Raw genomic sequence first — 14,581 nt, 5'->3', positions numbered from 1 at the left:
TGTATCACATTCATTCAACTTTCGACTCGTCAACAATTATTGTCTTTTCATCAATTCCAGAGCTCTAGCGTCTCCTTTTCTTTCTCATTGTCCATCAACTTTCACCCATAGAATTTTGTTTCGGGTGCTTTCAACACTATACATTTTCCTCCTCTTTTTTTTTTTTTTTTTTTTCATGAATAAAAATTCATCGATTCCTTCACACATAATTTTTCAATCCATTGGAGTAAAACATTTCAATGTGCACAGGAGTTTTATTTTTCTCACATGTAGGTAGGAAAAAGTGTATAGGCTATGATTCAGGTAGTTGATGTGGGATATTGAATAACCGACGAATGGGGGCTAACTGTGTGTCATACCATTCGATTTTTTCAGGCTCAAAAGGGGTTACTAGGGGCAATGAATGATGTATCGGTCAGGCTTGAAAGGCTCAAACGGTTCAAAGATCGCCTAAATCATCCCTAAGTCACCATCGTTCGTATTTTCGCTTCGAGGGCTAATCAGACAAGTTCTAGGGATCGTTGTTCGATTTCTCTTTTTCTTTTTTTTTTTTTTGATTTTTTTTTTTTTTTTTCATTTCACCAATTCACTATCAACGAGTAAAAGTTTGACCTCGTGCATTGAACAAAATGTTGATACAAAACTGGTTCATGTCTGGCCCTCTCCTTGAAACTACGACTCATCTCATTCAATACTAGGCACAAAACCATTTTCCGGGTGATCTAAAATCTAACAAATTAATCCGATTATTAAGTGAAACAAGAGTTCTTTGTCTAAAAATAGTCTCCTCCTACGTTAAAAGTGATGTTCAGTGTTGTGCAACGATGTGTAACAAGACTGACCCACCCCCACACTTTGAACTTGACACTGCCCTCAGTGTAAAACAATATAAAATGAACTATCTAATATGTGAAAACAGAAACACTTCCCTGGTCAGATGTCGAGTACGTGGTGAAAAGAGGTAGAGATCGGCAAGTCCTGGTCTGTTCGAGATTTTGAGATCGGTCGCCCTGCTAAATTTTCCCACACCTGATAAATTCCACCGCCAGTAGATAAATTACCTGCACCACCAATCACTGAGATTAACTCATCAACTAAATACATAAAATAAAAATAAAGATAGCGAAAATAAAACAGGAAACGAAAACTAAAAATAAACACTGGGTTGCCTCCCAGTAAGCGCTAAATTCATTGTCTGTAGCTTGACTACGGAGAAGCATCCCTCAAATAGCGGCTTCCGCCCATAGTAAATATCATACAATATTACATATGGGTCTTGGTTATATGTGCCCTCAAGCTTGGCATGATATTGACATTGTAAGCTCGTCACTCCAACAACACTCATGTATGAGTTCAGCTCCTTCGACTTGAGTTCTTCTACATCCTCCAACTTCTCTTCTGCCTTATCATCGCATAGGAATTCCTCGAAGAATTTTTCTTTCGTCTTTGAGATCGGTCTGCCTGCTTCCAGGTACTGCATGTATTCCTTAACATCCTCAGTTTCCAACTTTCCTGGACATGAATTAGTCAAGCAAATTCCTAAAGGATCTTCACCTATCAATTCCTGCGAACCACACTCAACAAGTTCGTCAGTAGCATCAATTCTAAAACAGTTAGATGTATCATTAGGATATTTGATGGACTGAAAAACATTAAACACCACACTCTCATCATTCAATCTCAACACCAACTCACCCTTTTGTACATCTATCAGAGCTTTTCCCGTGGCTAAAAACGGTCTTCCTAAAATAAGAGGAATCTCACGATCCTCTTCCATATCTAACACCACAAAGTCCACTGGGAAAATAAACTTATCAACCTTCACCAACACATCCTCCACAACTCCCCTAGGATATTTAATTGACCTATCAGCTAACTGTAGGGAAATTGTAGTTGGTTTCACCTCACCTATTTTCAACTTCTCAAAACATGAATATGGCATCAAGTTAATGCTTGCGCCTAAGTCACACAACGCTTTATTAAAATTCGAAGTTCCAATAGTACAAGGGATAGAGAAACTACCTGGATCCTTAAGCTTCGGAGGGAGTTTATTTTGTAAAATTGCAGAACATTCCTCCGAAAGCTTAACTGTCTCAAAATCTACCAGTTTCCTCTTGTTTGATAAAATTTCTTTAAGAAACTTTGCATAGGAAGGCATTTGAGCTAAAGCTTCTGCAAACGGGATATTTATGTGCAGTTTTTTGAAAATCTCAAGAAATTTTGAAAATTGAGTATCCAGTTGCAGTTGCTTTGCTCTTTGGGGAAACGGGAGTGAATTAATATCAATATGAGAGTTCGAGTTTAGAGACTTACCTTTCTCCCTTGCGTTCTCGGACCTTTGCTTTGATGACTCCTTCTCCTTCGCATAGTTATCGACATCAACCACCTCTTGCTTTATGGGAGACGTCACCGTGACTGCATGGACACCTTTAGGATTCTTTTCCGTGTCACTAGGTAGTGAACCCGGAGCTCGTGTGGCCATCTGTGTCGCTAGCTGTCCTAGTTGAGTCTCCACTCTTTGCATCATGGCATCATGGTTTTGCCATCTCATCTCGTTCCCGGCTATGTATTTGGCAAGCATATCCTCGAGATTCGACTTGCTCTCTTGTGGCTTGAAACCGGGTGGCATTGAAGGTCCAGCACCTTGCGGTGGTTGAGGTGGCTGTTGAGGGGGTCTTTGCTGTGTAGGATGTTGTGGCGGATTAAAAACTAGTGGCTCAACAGCAGTTTCAGGTTGCCTCCATCCAAAATTCGGATGATTTCTCCAGCCCGGATTATACGAGAAACTGTATGGGTTATATTGTGGAGGACCTTGGTTTCCCACATAATTCACCGAGTCCCCCCCAAAGCACTGTATTCCCTCACAAGACATATCCGGCATGAATGGCATGTCACAAGATGGACCACCAACTAATTCAGCATTTCCTTGGATCTGATTCACTGACTTGATTGGTATTGACTTCTGCGCTTGTAACTGTGCCATCTGATGTGTCAATCCATCAAGTTTCGCTGTAATTGCTGCCAAAGCATCCATCTCAAGGAATCCTACTTTCTTCTCCCTGCGGTTGTCTTGCCAACCCACATTGCTCTCGGCCATATTAGATATGATTTCGAGCGCTGCGGTTGGCGTTTTCCTGTATAGACTCCCATTTGCTGCCGCATCAAGCATAGATCTCACAGAAGGATCTACCCCATAGTAAAATGTCTCCACCTGTTGGCCTACTGAAAAACCATGTCTCGGGCACATTCTCAACATCTTTTTAAACCTCGCCCATGCTGAATTCAGTGATTCCCCATCTCTCTGTCTAAATGAAGTGATTTCATTTCGCAGTTGTGTAATCTTAGTAGGGGGAAAATACCTGTGCATGAAGAACTCAACTAGCCCATCCCAAGTAGTGATAGAACCAGCTGGAAGGTCGCGAAGCCACTCCATAGCTTCTCCTTGCAAGGAGAATGGAAATAGTCTGAGTCGTATGGCATCAGTACTCACCCCATTGCACTTGATCGTATCACAGATTGAGAGAAAATTCTCCAGATGTGCATTGGGGTCTTCAGATGGTGCTCCACCGAACTTTACTTGCATTTGGATCATCTGGATGATGCCTGGCTTCAGCTCGAATGAATTTGCCTGAATCGTAGGGCGGATGATACTAGACCCATAACCTCCAAATGCTGGCCGATGAAGTTCCATCAACGTACGTTCATCATCTTCTCCGGGCAAGGGTCCGTGTAGACTCTGCCTCAAAATTCTTCCGGAATGGTGGACACGGACCCCGTGCCTGGGTCCGTCCAGGGGTCCGTGTAGACTCTGGATTTTTCTTCTCTGGATGATGACAAGCACGGACCCCGGATATAGGTCTGGCAAGGGGTCCGTGTAGACTCTGTTATTTGTCTTCCTTTGGCGTATGAGGCACGGACCCCGTGCAGGGGTCCGTTTACAGGTCCGTCTACACTCTGCTTTTCTCTTCTTTGGAAATTGCTGCACACTGACCCTTACACGGGGTCCGTGTAGACTCTGTGTCTGGACTTCATATCTTCTTCCTATTTTTCCGGGTATTTCTGATGTGGCATTGCGGAGTTTGACTTTTCTCTCATTTCTTTGGCTTTCGCCCTCTCTTGGTCAAACCTACAAATAGCCAAAATTAATCGAATTAAGCGCGAAACTCGGAATAAAATTGCCAGATAAGCACGAATGCGACAAAATATAATCCCTAAAACGCTATATAATTCGTGCTTATCACCAACCAAGAACTCAAACGAGCCTCTGAACCAAAGCACAACTTGCTGTCAAAAAATACAGCAGCAGCGCTTGCGCTTTCATGCGTCGTTTGCGAGGATAATGGCCATTGGGGTTTGAACCATTGATCAGAGCCTCTTACCAACATCCAAAGGTGTTTCTTGAACCATGGCTAATGGCTCTAGGCCAGCCACAATCGAAGCAACAACCGAAACAAGCCACACGTTCCACCCGAGAACCAAATCTGCGCTTGCGAGGTGTCTTGCTTGTTTGCTGTCAGACGCCGGATCCAATGGCTTTGAGGTTAACCATGGTCCATGATAGACATGCTAAGGTGTTGCATGAGTCATGGCTAAGGGCTAGAAGCCAACCATAACCCACTTGGCACCATAAATTCGAAACACAACACACACAACAACAACCAGAATTTTCAAAACCGAAGGGGCTGTTCTTATTTTGTTTGAAAATCGACGCAACCATGGACCAAGCCTTGAGAGGCCGACTTGGTCTCGTCTTAGACATGCCAAGGAGAGATTCTAACAATGGCTACAGCCCCTAGGGCAGCCAAGATCAGAATCCTTCCTTTGGACAGCAAACCAGAAAATTCGAACTAAAAAAAAATTACTTTATGGAAGAGTTGCTGTATTTTCTCAATTCCAGCGTGCATGGGGCTTGACTAATGGACCAACGTGATCCTAACACACCCTAGTACGTGTCTAGGTGCAGCCTTGGGAGCCTAGGATCGAGCCACCCTCCTGAAACAACAAAAACATGGAACCCGTGAAGGAACAAAGGAAACCAGAAAATTCTGTAAATAATTTTCGAAAGGTGCTGATATAATTTTCGGTTTTTGGTGTTTAAAATCATGCACGTGTGATGTAAAAATTTCAGTATATGACTTGATTGAGGAGTAAATAAAAACATATACATGCCTGGATTTGTTTTGAAAGAAAAACAAATGAAACGACTACGCGGCGCGGAGGAGACGGAGTGCTTCACTTTCGCACTTTTTCTCTCTTATTTATCTCTAGTTTCTCTCGACTTTTCTCTCTGAATGTGCTCTGAATTTTCGAAAATTGCAGAGGGAGAGAATGGCTAGGAATGAGGGGAAAGTTTGAAAGATAAAGGAAGAAAATAATCTTGCAATCTTTCTAGTTTGTGAGATAAGGAATGATTATGATATCAAAAGATTTTGAGGGATAATTTACTAAGTGAATTGCCGATTCTTGTAATTCAAAATAGGGTAGAAAATTGTTTAATTAATAATTTACTATTTGATAAAAAGGATAGGGATTTTCTATCAAAAATGGTTAAGGAAGGGATCAAGAGAAATGAGTTGTCAATTATTTAAATCTAGAAAAGTGTAATGGCGGAAAATTAAGATAATGGGAGGGAGAATATTCTTAAATATTGTATTTTAAATCTTTAGTATTTTATGTACCCATTAATTATTTTAGTGAATTAATTATTGAACTTTATTTACTACTTATCTCAAATTACTTAAATAATTCCTTTACATGAAATTGACTTATTTATTTATCTTAAATAAATTCTGGGAAGGTTTCTTAGTATTAAATTTCATCTCAAAACTCTAACTCCAGTCCGGCCTCACTTATTTAACTGAAAAGGTAACAATTAAACTACTGCATAAAATAATTAAATTTAAAGAAAAGAATTTAAATCCTCATGCAATAAAATCATTTTAATTTAAATATTAGAAATTATGCATGGCTTGTACGTAGACTGATTTGCTGGTTCTACAGTTTGTTAGGTCACGAGTTTTTGTCCCACGTTGCTATTTTATTGCATTTTAAATTATTAAAATCATAAAAAATGATAAATATATTTCTTAAATTCTCATACATTAGTTGTAAGGCCCGAGATTTTAATTACTGTAATCTGAGATTAATCTGAAATGATTTATGGATTAATTAAGGTAAATATGGACGGAATATATTAGACCGGGAAAGACACCAAATATGTGCGAAGGAGGTGCTATTCGCGTACATGCGCGACTTAATGCACGAGCAATGCGCGATTTGGCTAGAAGACCCCGCGCATATGCGCAGAGTAAGATCGCGCATATGCGCGAGGTGATCAGTAGCACAAGTAAGAATTCCAGTGTGTTCGGCGCACATGCGCGGCGGAAGGCGCGCATTTGCGCGAGTGGTTGAAGTCACGAGACAGTAGGTCTCGCGCATATGCGCGACTTATGTGCGCGCATATGCGCGAGTAGTCCAGTAGCCGGATAAAGTTTCCGACGCATATGCGCGGACTTTGAGCGCGCATATGCGCGAGACGTGCAGAACATGCATGAAGCCACTTGCCCCTTGTATGCAACGTGTATGTGTATATATATACATATACACAAGCTTGTAATTCAGAAGAAAGAAAAGAAACGAGGAAACAGCTCAAGTTCTGATTTTGAATTGCGAACGATCCGCCCGTTTGAATTGAAATCCGAGTACATCACTGAATTCCTAGCAACGACAGCTACAACTGGACGTGAGTTTTGTTACGTTCTGATATCATTTGAAATTATGCTATTGAAGAAATCTGATAGAATTCATATATAGCGTTCTTGAGGTAATAGACATTGTATAATCGAAGTCAGATCAAAGAACAGACTGGGTATGCAATTGTTATGATTTTCTGAAGCAATATGACTGAGATTGTACCGATTTAAGATTATGATCTGTTATTGCTGAGATTATGAGTTGTATCGATATTGATTATGAGTTTTTGTATGATGTCTATGATGTTGGAATTGACGGGGTTACGGAAACTATACTGTTATGTCGTCGAAACATCTGCGGGTGGATATCGATCAGATTCAGTAGTGACTTCGATTATATCGTGATATCGTCGATATGGATTAGATTGTGTTTTGATTTGATATTGATCAGATTATGTTTTGATTTGTGTATTGATCAGAACAGGCTTTGAGTTAAGCGGTATATTGACACGGTTTATTTGATACTGTTATTTCAGATTCGTTATGGACAGACTTGACTTCGATACTTCGACTTCGTCAGACCGTGAAGATAAATGTATAAATTAATGTTGAGTTGGGATTGCACAACTCGAGTGAGGTTTGACTCGAGTTTCCCTAAATCACATACTTTATTTTTATTGCATTGTTATTTGCAATTGAATACGATTGATATTTTTGGTCTATGGATTTATAGACAATGTATGTCTTGAGTCATAGGCGGATATGCTTAGTTGAGACATTTGATCTTGTGACAGAAGGGCCAGATAGTAAGGACTCGTCACTGGCCCATTGCACTTTGTCACAAGATATGATATTGGTGAAAATACCAAAGTCTTTGACGGATAGGTCAGGACGTCGGATGTTTGGCTATATCGAAGTGGATAGAACTTGAGTCTTTTCTATTACCGGTGTTCGATATGGAAAGAGCCAAAGTCCGTGAATAAGAACATACCACCACCCCGATCGGGAGTGTAGGTGGATGTATGTTCTTATTCCGAACAGAATCCCTAGATTAGGATTGAGTCGAGTCTAAGTCTGAGAATCAAGGAGAGTGATTCGTTGCTTGATATTGAATTATGTTCCTGATGATAGTACATGCTTAGAATATGATTTATTCTTGATATTGATTCATGTTTAGGATTATAATACATGTGATGCATATTTGATTCATGTCTCTGATTTTGATACATGTTAGGAATATCTGTTATATGCTTTTATATTGTTTTTATGATTGCATGTATACATGGTTTATACTGAGAATATAATTATCACCGGAGTTATCCGGCTGTTGTCTTGTTTGTATGTGTGCATGACAACAGGTGGGACATGATAAGGGTCAAGAAGAGAAAGAGGCTGGACTAGATAGCGTGGAGATCCGGGCTCAGAAATGGACTAGGATTCATTACTTGATCTATAGTAATTGAAATCTAGTTTAATAGGAATGTATTAAGTACTAGATTTGTACTTTAACTTTAATATGTAAATTAGATTGATTTACGTTACGTTTCCGCTGTGTAATTTTTTTTTTTAAAAATAAAATTTTATGTCCCACATTACTTAATTGTTTCATTTGATATTAAAGATGATTAAGGAAATGATTAGCGTCCGGGTCCCCAAAACAGGTGGTATCAGAGCATTAGGTTCCAGAACAGTAGAATTTAGAACTGTTGATACTTTAGACTGAGATAGAAGCTAGTGAGCGGGGTAGAATGAGTTTTCTTTCCTTGCATGTGATTGCTAGCATGTGATTTATTATAATGTTGAATTACATGGTGTGTGCTAGCATGATATTATGTTTTAGTGCCTGAAGTTACATGGCATATGATGGAATACAATGTTGAAATTACATTGTATATGATAAGATTTCAGTATATTTTTATGGTGTAGAAAGTTATATATTACCTGAATATCTGAGTTGATTTGGCAATACGTATTATTTGAAACGGGATCAGAACCAATTCTTGATCAGAGGTAAGCTGATCAGGATTGGGATTGAGACAGATTTGTCTCCTATTAATACTAATGCTTGTGATTCAGATATTCCTCCTAGAAGAATTCCAGAACGAGGTAGTACTTCAACTGATCCGATGGATGTGTCAGAAACTCTGATGGAAACACAGTTGATGAGATTTCAGTCAATTCAACCGTCGATTATGTGGGGTATTGAGGCGTCAGTCGATTGTGAGAATTGGCTGGAGGAGATAGAAATATTATTTGAATTTCTTGGTTTTACAGATGATTGTAGAGTTAAACTGGTTGGAAATCAACTACGGAAGGTCGCTAGGAGTTGGTGGCTGGTAACCAGGGAAGCCATAGCACAGCGTGGTTCAACGATTACGTGGAAAATTTTTAAAGTTGAATTTTATCAAATATTTGTACCACTATCATACCGACAGGATAAAAGTGCAGAATTTGCAAATCTGAGACATGGTCAGTTGAATGTCGACGATTATTTGGCCCAGTTTCTCACTTTGCTACATTTTGCCCCTTTAAGTGGCTAGAAATGATACCGCTGTATCTGACCAGTTTATCCAGGGATTGAATCTGGAGATACGCACATTGGTGAATGTGAAACAACCGAGTAACTTTGCTGATACTCTGAATCGATCCAGAAGAGCAGAAACCGTTCTGATGAGACAAAAAGAAGCTTCATATGTTCTTCCAACACCGATACCACAACAACTGCCTTCCAGAATCGAGATTGGCAGCAGCAGTGGTGGAAAGAAAGAGCAGTTGAAAGTTCAAAAGAAGCAGTTCAAGAAGTTAGGGAGCGATTCATCTAGCTCCAGCGGTTCTAGCCCGAGTTATACGGGAATTTATTGCAGAACTTGCGGAGGGAGACATCTCACGGAGCAATGTCATGGGGTGACTAGTAGATGCAATTTCTGTAAACAGCAAGGACATTTTGCTAGATTTTGTCCACATAAAGGCTCCCGGAGATCTCATGGAGCTGAATCATCGGGGTGTAAGGACCAAGAGACTGACCTAGGGTGTACTTGATGAGATTGTAACAGGTAACTATTATTTTATGATTATTTTGAATATGTATTGTGAAGTACTCATACATCCTATACATGATTTTGTATGAATGGCATTGATATATGTTGTACCTGTTGGGTCGGTGTGTACTGTAGTATTGAGTCCTTTTTCTTTTGGGGGAAAAGATTTTATCAGTCAATTTTGTAAATATTATATACTGCAGTAAAATGAGAATAAGATTGAGTTATATTAGGTGGTACTTGTGTTGTCCGATTCTGACCACATTACTGATATTGATGGGTTAGCAAGTACAGAAGTATTGTAGATTCTTGCCAGAAGATGGTAAGATTCGGACCTGAAATGGCCGAATAATAAATAATATGCGATAAGGATTTTGATTTAAAACTCCTTTGATATTCATATTATTTGTGACTCGAGGATTATCGAAAGGAATGGAGTAATTCCTTAGATAATCAGTTGATTTACTGAGATGGAAAGGATCATTGACTGAGTTGCTAGGGACAGGAGCGTTACTACGGTTGTCCCAGATGAGATTTTGGGTTTGATTTTAGCCAGGAAAATTTATTTCAGTCTTGACTCGATATCAGGTATTGTGGGTATTTTCAAAACTTGGTACAGAATGATATCGATTGAATTGAAAGAATTGAATGTCAGTTAGAAGATTTACTGGCCGAGAGTTAGAGTTACATTTGATTATGTGTTTCTCTGTAAAATACTTCAATTCTGTGTATGGGATTGATAAATCCTGTCTTCAGAAGTGCTCTGATGACTTTATTCTCGTTTTATCTATGATATTTTGATATATTTGCAGCGTATGATTGATTGTAACACAGTTAAGACCGTGATCAGTGGCTGAAAACGACATTGAAAATAGCAGAACCTCAGAAATGTCTGAAATTATGTTTTATGAGTTTACTAGATCAGTATAAATGATTGGTATTTTGAATCCGATCCGATATTGCTGTTATTCTGAATCCGTATTTGATATCGATTGTTATGAACCGTTGGGATTATATACAGTTCAAGCCGACTCAGAGCTGATTTGGGAAATTACATCAGTTCCGAAGTTTGATCAGATTGTTCAGAACATGATTCGATAGTCAGAACAGTGTGTTAATCAAGATACCAGGTAGGTAATGATTTATTTTATATAATTAGCTGATTTGTTTGTGCCAGATATTTCGAATTTGAAATAACAGGTATTGTCAGATGCACACAGTAGTAGATTCAGTATTATTCTGATAACAGGAAATGTGTGATAGTGTGATAATTCGAACGGACAGTTTTGATGTAAACAAATGAAATCAGTTATGTCGGAATTTGTATTAAAATGTCTAAATCGCTGACAGATGAAGACAGGAAGATAGAAAACCAGGAGATTGGTTATACAGATTATCGTTTCCTGAATAGAAATAGGAGTACAATTCTATGGATCTGGTGATACTTACCGAAATATTACCAAAACTGTACCAGGATGTGGTTATGATTGAACGATTGTTCAAATTTTCATATGTTATATTGTACAGGATGACGTACAGATATGACTAGATGACGGAAAAGTATGTCAGAAAAGGGTCAGATTGTATTGAATGCCAGAGTTGATTATATCATATTGTGATTTTTGATTGATTTTGTACTTTTGGCAGAATGTATAGCATGATTGTTCATCTATGGTTTATAGATTGACGGATAGTCGGAGTGAACTATCCTGATACTGGAGGATATCCAGGAACTGTAGTGCTGGATTTTAACACTAGTTGACACGATTTATTGTCACTTGTGAATTGTTGTACAATAATAGCTATCAGATACTCTATCGAGATATCCTTATTCGAGATATTGTACAGTGATACCTGTCGATTTCCGGTGTATGGAGATAATATCTCGATGATACCTGAAATTGAATCTGATGAGATCAGTGATGTGACAAAGAACGTGAAGCTGATTCAGAAAAAAAATGAAGACCGCTCAGAATAGGCAAACTAAGTAAGTCAACAGCAGCTGATGACTAGTGGTATTTAAAACCAAAGATTGAATATATCTTGGACAGGGATTAACTGATGTGATAGCAGATGCTGATATTGAGTTGTTATGAGCTGTTGATTGGTATATACGGAGGTTATATAGCCAGTATTTTGGTGATTGATTCTATCACGAGTTACTTCGAGTAGTATTATGATATTATACTTCTTGTATGATTATGTCAGTCTAGAATCAGAGATCCGTGAAAGACAGATAATCCAGAATAACGACTATTTCGCTGTTGAAAGTACAGTATAGTCATCCAGGTATCGAAGAATCTACCTAGAAGATTGAGTCTGATATGATGTAGCGATTTGTAGAGTCATTACGCGGAGATGGGTTTTATGAGTGACTCAGTTATACATTTCTTTCCTTGTCGGACTCGCTATCTGATTTGATTGTCTATGATTTCGGAATGGATTGCCTGTGATTTCGAGGACGAAATCATATCTTAGAGGGGGAGAAATGCAAGGCCCGAGATTTTAATTACTGTAATCTGAGATTAATCTGAAATGATTTATGGATTAATTAAGGTAAATATGGACGGAATGCGCGGAGTAAGATCGCGCATATGCGCGAGGTGATCAGTAGCACAAGAATTCTAGTGTGTTCGGCGCACATCCGTCGCGCATATGCACGAGTGGTTGAAGGCACGAGACAGTAGGTCTCGCGCATATGCGCGACTTATGTGCGCGCATATGCGCGAGTAGTCAGTAGCCGGATAAAGTTTTCCGCGCATATGGACGGACTTTGAGCGCGCATATGCGCGAGACGTGCAGAACATGGATGAAGACACTTGCCCCTTGTATGCAACGTGTATGTATATATATATACATATACACAAGCTTGTAATTCAGAAGAAAGAAAAGAAACGAGGAAACGGCTCAAGTTCTGATTTTGAATTGCGAACGATCCGCCCGTTTGAATTGAAATCCGAGTACAACACTGAATTCCTAACGACGACAGCTACAACTGGACGTCAGTTTTGTTACGTTCTGATATCGTTTGAAATTATGCTATTGAAGAAATCTGATAATTCATATATAGCATTCTTGAGGTAATAGACATTGTATAATCGAAGTCACATCAAAGAACAGACTGGGTATGCAATTGTTATGATTTTCTGAAGCAATATGACTGAGATTGTACCGATTTAAGATTATGACCTGTTATTGCTGAGATTATGAGTTGTATCGATATTGATTATGAGTTTTTGTATGATGTCTATGATGTTGGAATTGACGGATTACGGAGACTGTACTGTTATGCCGTCGAAACATCTGCGGGTTGATATCGATCAGATTCAGTAGTGATTTCGATTATATCGTGATATCGTCGATATGGATTAGATTGTCTTTTGATTTGATATTAATCAGATTATGTTTTGATTTGTGTATTGATCAGAACAGGCTTTGAGTTAAGCGGTATATTGACACGGTCTATTTGATACTGTTATTTCAGATTCGATATGGACAGACTTGACTTCGATACTTCGACTTCGTCAGACCGTGAAGATAAAGGTATAAATTTATGTTGAGTTGGGATTGCACAACTCGAGTGAGGTTTGACTCGAGTTTCCCTAAATCACATACTTTATTTTTATTGTATTGTTATTTGCAATTGAATACGATTGATATTTTTGGTCTATGGATTTATAGACAATGTATGTCTTGAGTCATAGGCGGATATGCTTAGTCGTAGACATTTGATCTTGTGACAGAAGGGCCGAATAGTGAGGACTCATCACTGTCCCATTGCAATTTGTCACAGGATAGGATATTGGTGAAAATACAAAAGTCTGTGACGGATAGGTCAGGACGTCGGATGTTTGGCTATATCGAAGTGGATAGAACTTGAGTCTTTTCTATTACCGGTGTTCGATATAGAAAGAGCCAAAGTCCGTGAATAAGAACATACCACCACCCCGATCGGGAGTGTAGGTGGATGTATGTTCTTATTCTGAACGGGATCCCTAGATTAGGATTGAGTCGAGTCTAAGTCTGAGAATCAAGGAGAGTGATTCGTTGCTTGATATTGAATTATGTTCCTGATGATGGTACATGTTTAGAATATGATTTATTCTTGATATTGATTCATGTTTAGGATTATAATACATATGATGAATATTTGATTCATGTCTCTGATTTTGATACATGTTAGGAATATCTGTTATATGCTTTTATATTGTTTTTATGATTGCATGTATACATGGTTTATACTGAGAATATAATTCTCACCGGATTTATCCGACTGTTGTCTTGTTTGTATCTGTGCATGACAACATGTGGGACAGGATAAGGGTCAAGAAGAGAACGAGGCTGGACTAGATAGCGTGGAGATCCGGGCTCAGAAATGGACTAGAATTCATTACTGATCTATAGTAATTGAAATCTAGTTTAATAGGAATGTATTAAGTACTAGACTTATACTTTAAACTTTAATATGTAAATTAGATTGATTTACGTTACGTTTCCGCTGTGTAATTTTTTTTTAAAAAAATAATTTTATGTCCACATTACTTAAATTTTCATTAGATATTAAAGACGATTAAGGAAATGATTAGCGTCCGGGTCCCCACATAGTAGACATTTAATGTATGAATGTAATTGAATCGAACCTAATGTGATGAAAAATTGAAAGCTCAAATTAATTTATTGGAGTTCGATCTCGATTTGAAGTTCAAAAATTTTAAAAATTTGGTTCTAAATCGGTTTTGAATTAAGTCTCGAGTTTGAGTTCGACTCGAAAGATTCGAACATATCTGCGAACTATTTAAATTATGGTTTGATAACTTAGTATTTAGTTCAAATTAAAGGGGACATATTCCA

The 14,581-nt window shown here is 38.5% G+C and overlaps 1 protein-coding gene across 1 annotated transcript; it reads right to left on the bottom strand.

The window, feature by feature from the left end:
• Positions 1 to 1,147: 1,147 nt before the first annotated feature.
• LOC140821525 (uncharacterized) lies at positions 1,148 to 3,691 on the bottom strand. The gene is made up of 3 exons (XM_073182027.1): positions 2,314 to 3,691; positions 2,105 to 2,172; positions 1,148 to 1,918 (listed from the first exon to the last, which is right to left on the bottom strand). Exons 1-3 carry the CDS (start codon positions 3,689 to 3,691, stop codon positions 1,148 to 1,150), a joined length of 2,217 nt encoding a protein of 738 aa, XP_073038128.1.
• Positions 3,692 to 14,581: the final 10,890 nt, after the last annotated feature.

Source organism: Primulina eburnea, unplaced genomic scaffold (assembly GCF_022965805.1).
Source record: "Primulina eburnea isolate SZY01 unplaced genomic scaffold, ASM2296580v1 ctg618_ERROPOS3741678, whole genome shotgun sequence".
In the NCBI taxonomy this organism is placed as follows: domain Eukaryota; kingdom Viridiplantae; phylum Streptophyta; class Magnoliopsida; order Lamiales; family Gesneriaceae; genus Primulina; species Primulina eburnea.
Note: the sequence above shows the minus strand (reverse complement) of the source record. Positions and strands in the feature narration are given on the sequence as shown.

Coding starts and splice junctions, on each gene's coding strand:
- LOC140821525 (XM_073182027.1), bottom strand. CDS start 3,691: ATGGAACTTCATCGGCCAGCATTTGGAGGTTATGGGTCTAGTATCATC. Junction 2,173..2,313: donor CGAGAACGCAAGGGAGAAAG/GTAAGTCTCTAA, acceptor TCCCGTTTGCAG/AAGCTTTAGCTCAAATGCCT. Junction 1,919..2,104: donor TATCAAACAAGAGGAAACTG/GTAGATTTTGAG, acceptor TGTTTTGAGAAG/TTGAAAATAGGTGAGGTGAA.